This window comes from Tauraco erythrolophus, chromosome 2, assembly GCF_009769465.1.
Source record: "Tauraco erythrolophus isolate bTauEry1 chromosome 2, bTauEry1.pri, whole genome shotgun sequence".
Classification (NCBI taxonomy): Eukaryota; Metazoa; Chordata; class Aves; order Musophagiformes; family Musophagidae; genus Tauraco; species Tauraco erythrolophus.
Genome location: NC_141466.1, coordinates 49,495,718 through 49,515,004, shown reverse-complemented (window position 1 = coordinate 49,515,004; position 19,287 = coordinate 49,495,718). Strand labels below are relative to the sequence as shown.

The 19,287-nt window shown below is 37.8% G+C and overlaps 1 protein-coding gene across 4 annotated transcripts in view; it reads left to right on the top strand.

Annotated features, from left to right (window-relative positions):
• DLGAP2 (DLG associated protein 2) overlaps positions 1-19,287 on the top strand; it is a 388,943-nt gene that overhangs the window by 209,349 nt on the left and 160,307 nt on the right. For 2 of the 4 annotated variants that reach the window (XM_086608343.1, XM_086608341.1), the window contains exon 3: positions 16,597-16,629. The exons of the other annotated variants lie outside the window; for them this stretch is intronic. Coding sequence is in view for 1 of the 2 variants with exons in the window: in XM_086608341.1 (XP_086464467.1) it covers positions 16,597-16,629 (33 nt within the window). In the remaining variant the exon portion in view is untranslated. The remainder of the gene's footprint in view (positions 1-16,596; positions 16,630-19,287) is intronic. 4 annotated transcript variants of the gene reach the window in all.

The window sequence follows — 19,287 nt, the reverse complement described above, 5'->3', positions numbered from 1 at the left end:
GCATATGAAAGCTGAAATAGATTATTCCTTCCCTTTAGCAACAACCTTTCATGCAATTGAAGACTGATACTGTACCCTGGTGGTCTTATCTCTGTTAGACTTCAAAGCAAATACTCTTTCAAATCTTTTCTCATAGTCATGTTTTCCAGAGTTCTGATCAGTCTCTCCTCTGTACTCTTTCCCCTGCCCAAATCTGCACACAACTGAGGCCCTAACCTTTATTGGATGTGGAAAGAGAACAACTTTCCAATTCTTGTAGCTTATGCTCTTGTTTATATGTCCTACTATGATGCTTATTTTTTCCCAAAATTGCATGATATTGTCTACTCATTTAACTTGTGGTAAACTGCAATAGCAGACACATTTGTGTAGAACAGACACAGGAAAATTTGTCCTCTATCTAGCGTCTTGCAATTAATTTTTCCTTCCTGAGTTCAGTATCTTGTACTTGTCCTTACTGAATCCAATCCTATTTTGTTTATCATTTCCTCAACAAATAAGTCTTAAGTTTTTCAAGATAATTGTAAGCCTGTCCTCATGCTGTCTCAGTGACATGCTGTCCCATCTGACTGAAAAAAAATCCAAATTGCCATCACCTATTCATCAGTATTGAATGGGGACACCCCATTTCGACTGTGAACCACTGCCTGTGAGGTAAGATTTTGGCTTTCCATCAGTTCAATCTAAAACAATTTCATCTAGAACATGTCTCTCACATTGTCTGTGACATGGATGACATTGTCATGTGGGCCAGTGTCAAAAGCCATAAGAAACTTAATGTAAGAGACATCTAAGGTTCCTCCTCACATATAAGACTGCCTATTCTAACACAAAAAGAAATTAGACATTCCATTCTAGACAGACTAAATGTTGCCTGCTAATCATTTCCTTGTGTTCCAAGTATTTATACACCGTTACTTGTTATAAAACTTCTCATTTCTCCAGGATTTCTAATTACTACAGCTTTATGACTAGTCCTACTATGCTCCATGCCCCCTCTCTTTAAAGGTTTAAGCTCTGTTTTCCCTTTATAATCTCTTAATATCTAGTCCATTCTCCACAAGACTTGAGATAACTTAATGGTCTATGTGAAATAAATGTTCCTACTTATGCTACAAGCCACAGCTACCAAGGAGCAGTATTCTTCTACCATGGCAGAAACCTGGGAGCCCACTGTTCCGGGTACCTGTCTCTAGTTACCCTGGGCTCTGCTCTGCCGGGCCAGAATGAACACACAGTGCAAAGCCAATCATGGAAAGGCATAAAAAAATCATTGAACTAAAAAGAAAAGTGTTCTATAACTAACAACTATCTTTTTGTCCTCCATCTGCTTATAAATCTGCTACAGGTAGTTGTTCCACAAGTTTTGCAGAGTAGTACACACACATTAGTCTAATTGTTTTAAGACCTATCTTCAGATGGAGTAAATCACCCCCTAGAAATGTGCCTTTCCCTGTTGAATGTAGGAGATTAAACATACAGCGTCTCCTAAATAGCTAACTTTTCGTAGGCTACATACAGATATCATTAAAAAGGAAATTTCCTGAGGTTACTCAGCAGACCAGTAGTAGAGCTGGGAACAGACCAATGCTTCTGGATTTCTTGGCTGACCATCATGCATCTTTTATTGATGCCTTTGTATATTGTATTACAAAGGAGAACTTTAATGTGCAGCTAAAATCTAGAAAGGCCAACCTTTTCTAGGTCTTTGTATAGAAAATCATTTCTTTTTTCCTTGAGACTCTAAGAACTCTCAGAATATGAGTATTGCTGAATGTAATGCAATATTTCAATTTTATTTTTTAAAGCTATTTTTAATTCCAGCACCTACTTTAGGTAAAGTACTGTGCACCAAATTACCAGGTATCATTTTGAAAACTACCCTCACGGTTAGGATTTGAGATAGTATATGTTAATTATACTAATGGAGATTGATATGATTCTAGCTTTTTGAAGTATTTTATATGTTACTGATAATGCAGTTTGGCCAATGTGGGACAAAGTTATTTGAGAGAAAAACTAAAGGAAAGATGAAGTATGTATTTTATTTTTTTTTTCCTTGAAGCATTTTGTTTCCTGGGCTCAGGGATAAAATTTGGCAGAATATTTGCGCAACCTCTCAGCATTTTCAAGTTCTTGATATGAATTTTTCAGATCTTGTGTCTAAAGGAAACTGTGATAAAAGAATTACTTAGATGAAGAGAATCCCTCAGCAAGTAATCAGAAAGGTTGAGGGCTCCTCTGTTTTGCAGTGCCTGAGGATTATTTTATCTGTTCTCTGAGGAGACAGCACGTCAGATGTAGAATATGCAACAAACCAGATGCAAAGATTCATTCATATACTTTACCTCTGTGTATGATCAGTGGCAGTAATGCTTTCACTACTGGTGGCTGGTCCCTGTGTGTGAGCATCCAGGGTTTAACTGGGAACTCAAGCACATACAGCTGGCCTGTTGGCAGAAGGGTGGTGTGGTCCTCCTCCAACAGCCTTGTCAATAAAATGATATTTATAATGGAGTCTCTTCCACCTGAAGGTACACATGAAATGCTGAAGACTTTGCTAAAAATTAGGAAACCTTCTGAGGAAGAGACTTAAGGGACATGCATGTCGTGTAGTTGAATCTAGGGGCAGAAGGGAACTGAGAGAACCAGGACTAGTTTTCTGGTGAAGCCAGAGCTGTACATCAGGAGCCATTGCTCCATCCGTTTAACCAGCCTGCTACTCACGTAACATCATGCTGCTTTCTCAGGACGCAGAGTGCCTTCCTGCAGAGTAAAGACTTGAAGAGGATAAAGCAGATGAGTTGTCAACGTCCTAATATCTCTCTGAGGAGAAAATTGTATTTTATATTTGTAATGTGTGAGGAGGAGAGGAAGAGGCAAAGGACCAGACAAGACCTCCCAGGGAAGAGGAGCAGTAGAAGTGCAATGTTTGTGGGGACAGACGGTGCATGTCCTTGGGACCTCTAGGGTCGGGAGCAAACAATACTGTACCGTTTCTGCTCTGGTGACTTAGAACCCATTTTGTTTGCTTGTTTTAATACAGAGCTGAATCTACTGAAGAAACTTAGGGCAGATATGATAGGGATACCTTCAATCGTGGTTAAAAACTTATCAGTATTAGCAAATGCTTAACACTATGTAATAAGCTTGGGTGAAATACTGTTTGAATTTATTTAAAATCCATTCAAGAATTGAAAAGTTGTAAATTTTCTTCAGAATACAGAAGGACTTGAAAAACAAATCTTGTAGTGCTCAGAAAAGCACTACAAGTCTCAGAAAAGAAAGAAAAAGGTAAAAAATTCAAATTCATTTAAGGTTAATCGTATCTCTTCTAAGATTATAAAGCCAGTTCTGAGAAACTGTCTTGCCTGAGGCTGCTGACTTCAGTTTTCTCTCATCATTAATCTTTCTCACATTGTGTGTCATATGCAGTTGCAGTAAGACAATTAAACTAAGAAATGTGAAAGATAGATATTATCCTCTCCACTTTATGTCAGTGCAATAGTTTTTCTAACAACTAAATCACTGCAAGATTTGTAGGACATAGAAAACATAACTCCCTTTCCTGAAAATAATTTCATTGATAATAAGTGCCTGAAAACAATTGGGTCTTCCTGAATCTTTTTGAGCAAGAGTATTAAAAATTACATGTCTTTTTATTTTAACAGATCCTGTCATAAAATTAAATTGTATACGGCTAAATGCTAAGATTAACAAGAAGACAAGAACCAGAAGTTGTCTGGACTGTTTTTCTTGGGTTTTTGGTTTTTTGCTTTTTCTTTTTTACATTATAACCAAAGTTTCTCACAGGCATGCTATAAAATAAAATGACAAAGTAATTTAACCTTGCCAGTGGAAACAAGTGTTACCAGAGTTTTTAGAGTTTTCTAAATTCCAGGATTTATTTTATTTTGTTTATGGATAATCTCCAGAATTGTGAGGTTAAGTTTTTTGAGAGGTTTTCAGGGGTTTGGTTTTATGGCTCACATGATAACAGAATTAATGTCGCATGGAATTTTATATTCATAATATACCCAGATGAGAAGATATTTTTTCTACAAAGTTTAACCAGTTCCCTTTGGAGGTAGATCTATTTCCATATCAAAGTTGGTTTTAAAAAAAAAAATACTGCAACCTTCCTATTGTTAGATATTTTGTTAAAGGATATATAGTACATAGATATGCAAAAATATGAAAGGAGGTGTTTGTCATTCAGAAAAGATGAGATCAAATTACACACTGCAGCCCAGACTTACCCTTCAAATACAGTTATTTTTAGAATATTCTGAGAAGTCTTTTCCTTCCTTTTGAAACTGCTGATTTTTCAAGACTGGGTCTATCCCAGAGAACAAAGCAGTTTCAGTGCATTTTCTTTGGAAAAGCTTTTCAAAGCCAAGGTTGGTCAAAGTGAAAGAGGTGCATGACAATTTGGCTGATTTTGTATTTCCATGTCAGGGCCCAGAATTAACTCGTAGCTCAGAGGTATGTATCCTGGATTTAGAGATGGTAACTGAATTGGCTGGATGGTTGCGCTCAAAGAGTTGTGGTCAATGGTTCAATGCCCAAGTGGAGACCAGTGACGAGTGGTGTTCCTCAGGGATCAGTACTGGGGCCGATGCTGTTTAATATCTTTGTCGGCGACATAGACAGTGGGATCGAGTGCACCCTCAGCAAATTTACTGACAACACGAAGCTGTGTGGTGTTGTGGACACACTGGAGGGAAGGGATGCCATCCAGAGGGACCTTGACAGCCCAGAAAGCCAGCCATGTCCTGGACTGCATCCAAAGTGAGGCCAGCAGGTCGAGGGAGGTGATTCTGCCCTTCTATTCTGCTGTCGTGAGACCCCACCTGGAATACTGTGTTCAGCTCTGGAGTCCCCAGCACAAGAAGGACATGGAGCTGCTGGAGCAAGTCCAGAGGAGGGCCACGAAGATGATCCGAGGGCTGGAGCACCTCTGCTATGAAGACAGGCTGAGAGAGTTGGGGCTGTTCAGCCTGGAGAAGAGAAGGCTCCGGGGTGATCTTATAGCAGCCTTCCAGTACCTAAAGGGGGCCTACAGGAAAGCTGGAGAGGGACTTTTTACAAGGGTGTGTAGTGGTAGGACAAGGGGCAATGGATTTAAACTGAAAAAGGGAAGATTTAGATTGGATATAAGGAAAAAATTTTTCACTGTGAGGGTGATGAGGCACCCTGATGTAGTGGAGGGTGTCCCTGCCCATGGCAGGGGGGTTGGAGGACCCTTCCAACCCTAACCATTCTATGATTCTATGAACTGTTTGCTCTGTTTTTCCTGTGCATTCATGAATTTTACAATAATGTTCAGAAGAGTCATACTTAGGATTGAAGTTATGATTAAATAGTTGTTATTTCCTCTAATAGTTGAATATTTAAAATCTACAAAATCAAACACACTTGATGGTGAACCATATTCCATACTGGAGTAATTCCACTGACTCCAATGAGCTACATCACGAAAAAACTTTTCTCCTTTGGTTATATTCCGCATGAAAAATGTTGAAAGCACAAAACTGTGCTGAAAGAATACTAAACCAACCAAGTGAAGCAATCAAATCTGGAAAAGCCTGTGGGCAAAAGCCAATTCAGCCTTTACTTCGTTCCCTTGTGCATCGAGATTTTAATTACATTATCACAAACTTTTTCCCATGAAATCCCTTCTTCTGTTTCATAGTGTTTTCCTTCTGAATTCAGTCCAATTTTTACCCCTATGAAATCAAAGGAGTCTTGCAGTTGTTTCTGATAGAACTCTGGTGTTTATCACTGAAAACATTGACAACTTCTTTAAATCACCCCTTCAGAAGCTGACTATGGTTCAGTGAGTGAGATAAAAACAAAATATCATTATGGCAATTGTTACTGTGTGCTGCCTTGTGTTACAGGCTGTTGACCCATTCCTATAGACTTTTTTGAAATGGTGGAGCTTCCTTTGTCCCTTCGTCTCCATGCTGGTTGTGGGAAAAGGTCAATTAGTTAAGAAGCAAGTTCTGTGAATTGTATTTATTTGTTTTTATAAAGGCTTCCTCTCAGGAAAAGACATGCAAAGAAAGCAACAGCTTGGCGTGATGTAGACTTGTCAACTTGAGCCCTGAAGCGTAGTAGCTACATTCAAATAGCTTTGGACTACAGCTATTAATCTTGAAATGGCTTATTAGCTCAGATGCAACGTGTCGTGAATGTGCCTCTGCTACTTCGTGATCCCTGTCACTATGCGTGGAGTCAACAGGGCCCTCTGCAACACGTTCTCCTTTGCTCCTGTTTCCAGCATGCATGAACAGAGGTACATGCATCCTTCTTGTGCAATGCCACATAAGTTGCCTGGAATTGATAAACTTTCCTAATTTCCTTTGCTTCCTTTAACGCATTGGCTAGTTCATACTTCTCTTCATTGCGTGGAGTATGGGAATCACTGAAATGGAGTAGCCTATTTCATGTTTTGAACTTTTGTGGTATGTAGCTTTGACACAGTTCTTATCTTCTTCCAGGCTCTTTACACTCCTGGCAGAGAAAAATAAATTTTCTGCCTTTTTTTTTTGTTTCTGCAACAAAATCATATCAATTTTCAAATTAAAAGTTCCTTTAGCATTTTCCCCTTGAAGTTGTCTTTCAGAAGCCTACACCAGAATCAATCTATATCCTGAGTACTGTGATATGGCAGGACAGAAGGAAAACCTGCACCTGCTGCTTTTCTTATTGACGTCACTCTTGAGAAAACTCAATAAGAGCAGGACTCTGGCTAAACGTTTTCAAAGATTTAATTAATTTTAACACAGTCTCTTCAGAAATTGCCACAGGCTTGAGAAGATTTAACTAAACATAAAGTTTGAAGAGGCAGTGAGCTGTAATGAGAAAGTAAAAACAAAACAGCAGTCACCATTTAACTATAGCATAATGTTTAAACACCTTATTGACTGATTATCTTCAAAATACTAAGAAAACTACCTTCATTTTCAGAGGACACAGAGTAGTTGTCAGAGCACACTAGTTTTATGAACTAAGATCCACATGAGAGATAAAGAAGCATTTTGCAATGGAAGCAGATTTCATCCATGTGTATGTACAGATGGTCCCCAAAAAGGATATTTTTCTCAAGCAAATAGAGTCCAAGTATTTGACCTGACATAAACTTTAAGCCTCCTACACAGTACTCATATTAAGCCAAAAAATGATCCATTTCAGCTTCAATGATTTAAAAGCCCTGAGAGATCTGTGCAATTATTCTTTGAAATGCCTTGCAAGGAAGCAGAATTAAGACCAAACTACATTGCTTACATTTATGTAGTTTCACTAATGTAGTTCTTGAATTCTATTTTAAGTCCAGTGCTATTTAAAACAAATATCTTTTGCTTTTACTTTCAACCTTTCTTAAGATTTTTTAGTTCTTTTATTAGAAATATATTTGCCTTTCATTTAGAAAGTCAGATTGTAGGTGGGTTTGGGTTTGGTGTTTTTTTTTTAAATTAACGTTTAACAACTTTTTTTTTTTTTTTCTCCTTTGTATATCTTCTGGGACATAGAAGTGCTACGTTTCTCTAGCCCTAATCAGTGTCTCTCTTGTATACCAGTTTTGGATATTACAAAATATATGCATAGACCCAGCCAAATATCTTCTAACTTTTCCTTCTGCAAAGGCATTATCTGTGAGCGAACTCCTGGGCTTGCCTCATGGAAATGCTTCATTGCCTGCACTTTTAATAATTTATTTTTTTCCTCCCTTTAAGTACTTAAGTAGATGCTCTTTTTTTTTCCCACTAGCTTTTGTAAATCTAATGTACTTAGATGATTCTTGTTTAGTATAACAGGAATTGTCCTAATATTTAGTAAGTCACTGAGTCAGCTTTGTCATATAAAGCTCAACTTGGTACTTTACATGTCAATGTATAAACATAGTTATTTAGTCTCTTTGAAACCAGGCAGGGCATCAAAGGCTTGAAAGATTGCTTAATAATAAGTAAGTGCTCAATTTTATCTGATGAAAGGAAAAAAAGACAAGAGAATGAATATGAAAAAATACTATGGCTTGGCCCGCAGAAGGTGATGAATGATATATGAAAGACCAGATCAAGCTGAGCACAAACCTGAAAGCAATCTGACATGAGTTAGAGGAAGGGAAGTTGATGCTGAGATGAAAATGAAAGAAAATTATCTTTTCTTTAGAAACACCTGCTGATTCAAGAGCTTAATTTATATAAATTTCAAGGAAAAAAGCAAAGTCACTAAAATGCAGGGAAAGTGTGAGAGAAGACGCATTTCCAGAACAAGAGAAAGAATGAGGTAAACTGAAAGAATCTGACAACATAAAGAAGCAGCTTCTGAAAGACATGTCATAGTGTTTGACATGAATAGTGGCATTAAGTGGAACAGTTGAATTTCACAGGATTTCTTGCCTTTTTCTTGCAGAAAGCAGATTTAGAAAGGGACTGTGATAAAACTGAGCAGATACATTATTTTGCAGTTCACTTTTCAGGAAACTGTTGTTGGTTGGTGGGGTCTTTTTAGTTTTATTTTATTTTTTGGTATAGTATTATTAAACCTTTATTTGAGAATCTTCACTTGCCCAGTGCCTACCTCCAGAATTTCATCAGAAGATTTCAAAACTGTCTCAACATTACATAAACAGGTAGATTTTTATTTAGCATATTTTTATGTCATCTGTTTTATGGTTTTCTGATCTAGAAAATATGATAGCTTGATGTTTCTGAGGGTCATGATATCACCATATCATGATGTGTATTATGTCATTGCTTCTCCTGAGTCATGGAATGCTCCGTGTCAATGCAAAATAAATTTAAGTTTTAACTTTTCATGTGGGAAGAGAGTTCGAATGCATAGGTCAGATTCAACTAGACTCTCGAAACTCTACCAGCTATTTGCTGTCAGATATTGAAACTCTACCTACAAGTAACAATTTTTCAGAGGTTAAATAAGTATAAATAACCCATGGCTGTCTGTGTTAGCTGTCTCCTTAATGTGGAAATGCTGTTGTTTCTGTATGATCTTTTTCAGACAAATAGGAAAGTTATACTTGCCTTCTGAGCTTGCAGGATAAAAATCAGCTCTGACTCGAAGTTAAGGCTTTACATTATTAGCTCAAGAATAGTACTGTACTAACCATGGCTCCACAGATCCTGGACATGTGCAAGCTTTAGTTCTGGCAGGACTGGAATAAATTTACAAATGTCCTTAAAAAAAAAATCAGTTAATTAAAACTTTTAGAAAGTTTTAAATGTAAGCTGTTGATTGTTCAATGATCAGTCATATCTCATTTTAAAAGTGCTCCTAAGCTTAAAAACGTTTCTAGACATGCTAAGAAGTTAAGGTACATTAGGAAATTTGTTCTTTCACCTCTTTCATGGCTAAACCAGCTGCACAAGTGGAAGTCACTGGGGAAACTATGAATAATCTTTGTACTGATGTTTCTGAGAAACTTGTTTCATTTGTATGCGTGAGTTTGTTTTACATATGTACACACTGAACCTGCGTGGGGTTTAGGAGCTGTAGCACTCCCAGTTACAGCGTGCCTGTAGGCACTCTGTGCCTTCCTCAAAGCATTGGCATTGTTACAAGTGGTGAGGACAGCACACCTGTGGCAGTCCTCTGGCAAATCCTGGCTCGATACGGGGCAGTAAGGCTGTAGTGAACTGCAAGGCATTCCAAATTACAGTACACCTGCCACTGGTGATAGGTGTCCTCCATCACTGCTATCAAAGTGCTGATGAAAGCTGGCTAAATAAAGTCTCTCTGCACTTGAGCAGAGTGGGTGCAGCACAGCATCCATCCCTGCAGGAAACCAGGGCTGGGATTTCTGCCGTACTGTACTTCAAGTTTCCTGACAAGAGCTACTTTGGAAAGCATTGGTGTTCTGATCTTGAGATGGCTGTATGCAGCTGTAGGTTCTACAACATATTATAAGATGTTATTTAAAAACCCTGTATTGAGTTTGGATAAACCAGTCTGAGGCCATGATTATACTAGGAAGCATGAAGCAGGCAGCTTGCTTGAAATGAGCGAAGGAGAAAATGGATTAATAATGGCTTTCGAAATGTAAGCAAAATGTTTGGGGTTTTTTTTATTTTTAATTGGTGGTTGTTTGTTTTTTTGTTGGTTTGTGTTTTTTTTTCAAGTGAGAGAGTAAAGAAATGAGGAAAACATAAGTTATGGAGGAAGATAAGCAGATTATGGTCCCGTTAAACTGGCCAGGGTCTGTAGGTCCCAATTTTTCCTGCTCTGAGGTATGTTACCTGATATGGATCTACTAAAGGAGCTCAGTCAAGTCAAACTAGGCCTGGAGGATGTTTACAATCAACTCCTTCCAATATCCTAAATATTTTTTATATAATATAAAGTTTTTATAAAATGGTTTTGGAATGTAATATGAACTTTTGTTATGTATAGAGAGAGTGGTGACATTTTAACCCAGAAGCCCAAATGAATACAGCTTCAGGAGCACAGAAATAAAATTCTTCTAAGGAGAATACATTTAATTAATATTTGCTATCCAAGGGAAGGGGATGCCAAAAAGTTAACTGTATCTTAAGAGAGCTTTTTGTTTTAATACAATGCTTTAGTAAATCTGGAAGTGTATTTTCTTCCTTTATCATGTTGTTTTGAATAGAAACTTTTAAGGAGAATGTACATTTGGTAGTATTACGAGCTCTTGTGATTATCACAACTGAGGAAGTTTGAGGAACTTTCTGGACATCCACCTAAGAGCTCCTGTGTGCTTCATGTCCCTGTGCCTCTGCACAAACAGCTGGGATTGGCCTCCCAGCTGTGCATTAGTGGGTAACTGTGACTAAGTGTGCAAGTGAGTGAACTGTGTGAGGAAAGACATTCATGGGCAGTGTGCGTGGTTACCAGCTATTAATAATAACAGGTGGATTCTATTAATAAGAGCAGCCTTATTGATAAAAGCTCTCCTAATCAATATTTTCTTTGATCTGTCTCCTTCAATTCAATCCCCTCATCAGAAAAAATGCATTTCTTTCTCCTCGTCTGTCAACACCGCAGCCATATGCAACCCTTGGGTCATTTCAACAATTGGTATTATCTCACAGAATCATAGGATGTTTGAGGTTGAAAGGGACCTCTGGAGGTCATCTCGTCCAATATCCCTGCTCAAGCAGGGCCACCCAGAGCAGGATGCTCCAAGATCATGTCCAGACAGCTTTTGAATATCTCCAGGGAAGAAGTCTCCACAACCTCTCTGGGCAACCTGTGCCACTGCTCAGTCACTCTCACAGTAAAAAAAAAATGTTTCCTGGTGTTCAAATGGACCCTTCTGTGTTTCAGTTTGTGCCCATTGTCTGAGTTCTTGCTGGAATAACATTATATAAGAAGGCAAAATGTAAGGCTGCAAGCATTATCCTGTAAAATTATCCTATGATTTTAAGAGAGTGGAGAAAATATCCAGCAAGTTTTTGCACTAGAGGCTGACAGGACAAAGTTCATTTTTGTCTAGGACTTATTTTAACTAGCTCTTTCAGAGATCTGAGGCTATCAGATTTACCAACCACAAAACAGCTAATATTCCATGCCTACATCATTCCCATATTCTTGTGGCTGTCTCAGATCCACATCCCCATATGTAGATTATTTTCATTAAATATATTCTCGTAGTGGGATTCAGCTCCAAATACCTACACTATAGGTTATGTAGGTAGCTGTCTAAATGCCCACCATAGTTGTTAGAGATCTTGTCAGTGGAAAGAGCTGTTCCAACTATTCATCTGACCAAGTTTGATTTCTCTTTTTGATGCAATTGACTCAACTTACACTGCTTCTTCATTGGAGCTAATGGAAGCCTCAGACACCTTGCTTAGACGTAGACACCTCTACTGAAGAAAAGTAAATTTGCATCCCACTCTTAATGATACCAGGGAAAAGAAAGCTGGCAAATGAAACTGGTTAACACTGTAGATGTGATCTACCTGTCTCAATGTGATGCAATTGTTAATAGATTGGTGGTATCAAGTTGAATCAGAGAGATAAATAGGCTTTGTAATGTCATATTATTACATCTTCATAACTATTCAGCTTTTTTTTTTCTTTGAATTATCTTCAAGAGTAAAAATAGGTTCCAACTACTAGTGCAAATGAGCAGTGGGTTTGTAAGGTGATGATTGTACTCTTATGAATTCCTGAGTGCAACCTTTGTGCTACCTCTTTTTTCTTCTCATCGGGGAAATTCTCACAGAAAAGGTTTACCTTCCCATTAAATGGTAATTGTGCTGTTAACAGGATTGGTGGCAAATGAATGCAATAACATATCAATGAAAATAAGAAAGAGCCTGAAGAAAGTTTTATTGCAGTAGGTTAGGGGCACAGTGGCAGGATAATGATAAATACTGCAGACCCAAGTCTAGGCAACAGGCCTGTGTAAGAGTTGCCTCTACTGCAAAGACAGCCTTTTAGTGACTAAATCACATCATTTCCGAAGCCAAATGAAACTTTCCCCCTCTAGAGGCTAATGCAAAGAACTGCTTACCTACTTCCAGTTTAGCCTCTGGCTTTAGTGTTGGGTAGTACCAAATTACACCCCAAATCTGAGTGTGGCCAAACTCACAATCTGAATCCAATCCTAGAAGTTATATGCCAATAGTTTTCACTGACCCAATGGTCAAAGCTACAGTTGTAACTTCTTGTTAATGCAACTATCTCACATCTTCAGCCACTGCAGCTATCTGTCGGCCCTTTACCTTCTTCTTTGTGACCAGCTTTTTTATTTCTCTCCCATTGTATTCCCAGTTTTATAAGGGCCTGGACCTCATTCCTCTCTCTTGTTTAAAGAAGACAGGAGCTTTGCAGAATTCATGGTTCAGGTGTTGTGCCCATCCACAATGGCTCTTAAGGTCTGCTGCCCAGTTGTGGGCTTTTAGTGAAATAAGATTGAGTCTAACTGTGGAAGTTTAGCAAAGAAGAGACACTCGCTTCCTGCTGGCAGTATCTATTAAACTCTTAGATGCAGGAAGAAATCTTGTATTTTCAAAAGAGCATGATTAGCATTCACTTAGCTTCTCCTAACCTTTCTAAGCAGGTATCAGCTCCCAGAGACGGTTTGATATTTCATCATCTCACTGACAATGCCATGGAGAGCCCTTCATGTTAAAGGAATTAAATGTGCTCCGCACCTTAGACATCTTTTCCCATGCTCTGTAAAAATCATCTCTTCCCTTCATTTGGCGCTGGTGCTCTGCCAGCGTCTGTCAGTGGCAGCTACACCGTGCTTTGATATTTTACTGTAAGCACAGCACTAGGAGTACGGCGCGAGTGGAAGTCAAAGGTTGTTTACTGGATTGTGCAGCACACGCTGTTTCTGAAACAGGAGGAACGGGGCCCTGGAGACAAGACATAGACAGGACTCCGCCTTTGCTAATCAGCACTAGGAAAAAACAATTAGCTTATTGGCATGAAAAGCTGGTCCCATCTCCAATGTCTGTTTTGCACTGAGCTACTGAAATGAGTGTGGTGTTCTACAGATACTGCCCGCTGAGAAGCACATCCTCTTTCCCTTTTTAAAAATCATGCTATGCAATATAATTGGAAGTCAGCTTTATCATTAAAACATTTTTTCCCCCTACTTAAATCAACGCCTTACAGTATGAATCAGGTATAGATTGCATGAATATAATTAATTGCTAATTTCTACTGTGGACATGCTAGCTATTTTGCCCTAAAAAGGGGATGGAAATGTGTTTCATTAGTAGGTACTCCACTTTCATCTCATATTCCTGCTCTTTGCTTAGAAAGTTTATGTCTTCAAATAAAAGTGAATGGTACCAAATCAAGGCAATTCATTAAAAAAAATGGAATGGGGGACAATTAGATTCCACCTGACCAGGCTTACTTAATTGAAAATCAGTCCAAGAAACTGTGAAGTCTTCTGAACAATAACAGGAGATGTTGATTTTTTCTCCTGCTTTTGGAATCCATAGAAAAGTAGAAGAACTCTTGTGGCAGAGACTGAATACCCGAGTTGTTTCAGTCACAGCAAAGGTTTCATTCCATTATAACTGCAGTAATTGCGTGTATTGAAGTCTAGCAGGGAAATGCTGCACACTGTATTTATCTTTATATGGGAAACTTTACATTGCCTGCCTATGCAGTGTCAGCTCATATCATTCTTTGTGGAATGTAATGATGGAATTGGGGCATGTGGATCATGATTTGTGGGTTCAATATGCCATAAACTCTTCTGGTTTCAGCTAGCAAAGTAGGACTGATTTTATTTAACAGTTTACACAGGGCACATGTTCTCAGGTGACAAACTACCTGGTTTTCAGTGAGTGTAGGTGAACTTGTAAGAAAATAAACACACTCACAATTTACATTAGTATCTTAACAGAGTATTACAAGGTGGTACTGTTTTATGCTGGGCCAAGTGCCTAATTAATTTACATTATCTGCATTAGTTTCAAAATAGCATTTTTACAGTGATTTCTGCTGCAGGTCACAGTATGTACATGCACTTTTCGGAAACAAGTCTCACTTTTTTGGCTTGGGTTGCTTTTTTTCTTTTAAATCTCAGTGTCGGAATAGATATTGTTTCACTGCTATAGAAAGAAGACTTTTTCCTCCTGCTCTTTTTCTTGGATTTTAAGGGTTTGCATCAGGATACTTTCATCAATAAAATGGCACAGAACAGATGTTTTTCAAAGTCATTATTGCTGTGGCAGGATGTGCAGCCGCAGCATGTGCACAGTGATAGCAGTTTGGGCAATTCAAGTATTACAATTTTTTTTGGGATGATCCAGATTTGCATGATAGCTGCATCCAGTCTCTGTGCTTTCAGAGAGCAGTCACTGCATATCTAGATACTCCATTTATGCATAATCAGATTTTGGTGGGGTTTTTATGGGATCTTAGGGGGTAACAACAGTCTTTTGTCTCTCAGGCTCTGTAAGGAAAAATGCTGAGCTTAGTTTTTCTTTCTGCTGTAGTTTATGGTAAAGTTCGGTATGATAAAGCTTGAGACTCCACATTCTGGAAGTGTTAGGTAATGCATTGTGTTCACTATCTTCGATTTCAGAAAGCAATTCTCTCTAGTACATTTATGACATTTTGGGTTGCTTTTCTCCTGTGTTCACTTACAACATTAAACATGTTCTCAGTCCTCAGGAAATTTATCTCATTTAAACAGTTATATATTATACTTTCCTCCTTTTTTCCAGTAGGAGAAGTTGTAGGTCCAGGAGTTCACTGGTAAATATTTTCCCAATAATTTTAGAATCAGTCACTGTGTTGCAAGAAGTTCAGGATTTTTGTGGCCAAACCCATTAACTTAGAATCTTGTACCTGCTGATGGTTGCAGTCAGGAAACAATTTTTTTTTCTTAAGATGAAATAGCTTAAAAATTATACTAGAAGTTTCTAATAAAGTGGCTAGATTGCCCAACTACCTTTTTCCGGGCATTGCTAATAAATATATTCAATTCCTACAAATTCCGAGTGAACTCATGAGTACGCATGTTAGGGTAAATTGGTCAACCACAATCTGCTTTTCCAAGAGAATGTAGCTACTGCATCCCTCTGCCATCCCACTTGTGAGATGATGGGAAGGAAGACAGACTGAGGGTCACACGTGCCATCTTGGTGGGCTAACTGGGAACCGGTGGACTGCTCCTAACAATGGGGCTTGTTTTGCAAATGTGCTCACCTCACTGTCTTGCATGACAGAACAGTACCTACAAAGGACTTTTGGACACACATATCTGAGAATTAGCCTTACACCTTGGTAATGCAATAGCAATTCTTACTGATATTGTGACCATACTTTCTGAGAGCTAACTACTCTTTTAGTTCTGGCCATAGATTTACAAGTGAGTCTCTGAGTATAACTCCTCAAAAATTACTATATATATATCTGTTAAGAAAATTGAATATCCGAAGTTGGGGCAATGCACTGCGAAGATGAAATTCTGAATTCTAGAACCAGTGCAAGTTGAGGAGGGGTCATTTTGATGCCACTGGTGCACCTTCCTACTCTCTCTTCAGATGAAATTCAACCAGTGAAGTCCTAAATTACACTTTCCAGTGTCAGCAGGAATATTTCCAGCTCTCTTTTGTTTTTTAAAACAGCTAATTTTTGAAAAATATGTGAAAGACTGAACACTAGAATAGACAAAATTAGTTGTGTTATTTATTATGATCAGGAAAGAAAATCTTTTAAAACTCTATAATCTAAAAAGCATTCTTCAGATTTCTAATTATTGTTCTTATGTACAGCCTCAGAACAAATGCTTCTACTCAAGACATAAGCTTCTGAAAGCAGACTTTCATTAAAAAATATTGTAAAATTCCTATTTAATTTGTGGCATGTATGCCTTGAACAGTAAGTAAATTAGCTTCTCATAGTGTTCAAGACTTTCATCTTTAGATCCTGGTTTACATCTTTATAAAACTATGGAGAGGAGAACCCCATAATGTAAGCTGAGTGTTCTATTTTTGCTTTTCATATATATATGATTAAAATTTGATGTTGGTGATAATGTGAAATTTGGTGCTGGGTTTGGTTTTGATTTTTTTTTTAAATATTAAATTAGTGTTAAAGATTTTTTTTTCACTGTTTTAATTTCAGATTTGGATTCTCTAACAGGGCATGCATTTCCAGGTAAAGTGGACAGTTAGATTAGATTGTTATTTATGTGTTTTATATTGAGTTTATTGAGTTTCAGGGGGGGAGGGGGGAATTAATTGGTGCGCTTCTGACAGTATTTCGTTCATGTCAAAATTGTACTGTTAGGGTGCTGTTGTAATTTCAGAGAAATGAAGAAGAGATAGCTATTACATGCACGAGTTTAGATAATAGAATTGAAAATCGGCTTTAAATGTTAATTGTAGCATACTTAATATTAAATAAACCAAGGAGGGAGAGGCATTAATTCAAAATAGCAAATCCTAATGAAAAGATTTTAAGGTAACACCAAACTTGCATGTGATTCTGTAGGGAAGAATAAAAACCACCTGATAGCGTTTAAGGAAAGCTAGGATTCAAGAAATACAAGACTGTTTCCAGTTCTCTTGATAGAAAAGTAGAGGAAGCAAGTTTTGAACAAGAAGAACATAATTACTGTAGAGAATCAAGAAAGGATGAGAATACAGTTATGTTTAATTCTCTGAATTCTACTCTACATATCCATTTTTTATGCTGTGTGGAAATGAACTTTAAAAATAGTCCACTCAATTAAAAATTTTAGAATCTTATAACTATAATTACATAAAAATTTTGACTTGCGAATTTTTTAGCAGAAATACAAGAGCAGAGAATTTGATGCTCAGTGATCACATGGACTTCTGTGTTACTTGGGTAAAATTTTGGCACAGGAGGAATATAATTGAGCACTCTCTGTGATACAATAAATCTATTCTCTGCTGCAAATGTGCAGATACTTCCTATACTCAAATTCTGTTAAATAATCCTTCAAATAAACAGGTTATGAAAACTAAGGCATAATTTTGGTATCTTGAAGAGATTCAGTCAAAATTTGTGATGATATTTGTCATTAGAACAATATTAGTCTTATTATGTAATTGGCTTCTAATGTGTCTATGTCATAACATAATATTGCTCCTTCAGTTTTTGTTTAAGAGTATTCTTTAAAAATCATGGGATAGCAGATTTATTTGAGGTTTTCCAAGCATTCCTACATTGTGGGCGTTAGGTATGCTATAAGAATCTCAGCAAAATAACTGATCAAAAAGATTAGAAGTTCATTATCATTAAATTTGTGGGCAGTGTGGAGCAGATCCAGCTACAGAATCTGTTAGAGCTATTTGTACTCAAATACAGCAGCAGACCAAATGACATCTGTTTGAGAAGTCAGAAGACTGTAAGTGCAGATGTTGCCATTTCCGTCTCAGATGAGGAGACTTTTATTCTGCATAGTGTGGTTTGGTTTGAGTAAGGATACTCATGGAATAATGCACTGCTTAACAGGGCCATCTTGTAAATATTATCTTCACGATTGCTGTCAAATATATGCATGTATCATCAGACAGACATTGAGACATGCCTATCAGTGTATGTTTTTTTTTATTCTTTGTAAAAACTGAGTCTAGTATTTTTTTTTTTACATGAATATTTTGTGGTTTTAGATAGTGCTATCATGGTGTGTCCCTTTCTTACTTTGAAATATGACAATCAACATAATGATATGACCAATGCTGAGAACAGTGCCTTTAGTTAATATGTATGTTCCAGAATTACAGTGAAGAGAAATTGTCCTTATTCTGCATGGAAAATGTCCTGAATTTTAGGACAGGTGAATTATATGCCTGCATTACATTCAAGGTGTAGCTGTGCACAGCTCCAACAAATGACCCATTATTTAGCACAGACAGAAATATCTTTAATCTAACTCACCACCAAAGGGATGCAGGAGAATAGTATAGGTAGCTGAGAGAATAAAAGCCTGGAAATGTGGACTTGACTTAAATAGATCTTTATTTAGAGACTCACAGTATGGACATGCCACTGTGCAGCTCACAGAAATCACTACAGGCACCATTTGTGATTTTATGCTTTATTTGACAGAGTAGAGACATACTCTTTTCACATAAAACTGTAAAAGCAGTAGTGTGTCCCTGTCTTGTCTTTAGCTTTACTTGCATTTAATAGTTAAGTCATGACAGTATTCTGCTAAAATAGTGCAGATTGCATTGTTACAGATGTAGCTAAATTAAACACCAAAAGTGATGCGTGCGTATCCTGGAAAACACAGGACACTAAATCCATGCTGATACCTGCGTGTAAACGTAGCAACTCTAATTAGGCTAAAGCATGTTAATTTTCAGGAGTCAGAAAAAATCAAGGTGTTACTTATACTTCTTCAATAGCAATTAGCTAATTAGATATGTCCAGGTGATCTTAATGTATTAACAGCCGATTTGGCTGAACAAGCACAAAACAAACTCAAATGAGATTTCTATTTATCTCACCTGGGAAAAGCACTCCCTTTGACCAAGACTTCTGCAGCAGCAGTGCATGAAACAGCTGCTTTCTGAAAGTCATGTAGTGTGTTAGTGCAATGCCGAGTGGGTGCTAATGCCAGGCCCTTAGCTGAGCCAACAAATCAAACCTGGTTCTGTGCTGACCTAATCACACAGTGCCCCGGTCAGAGGTGGTTTGCATCCAGATGGCTTCAAATTCGAAGTGAGCTTGCATTGGGGATATGACTGCTTGGTGAATTTCAGGCTAAGAAAAAGTTCTTTCCCCATCACCACTGGCCACTGCATCGACTCCCCCTATTTTCTGTAGATGTGGGCAATC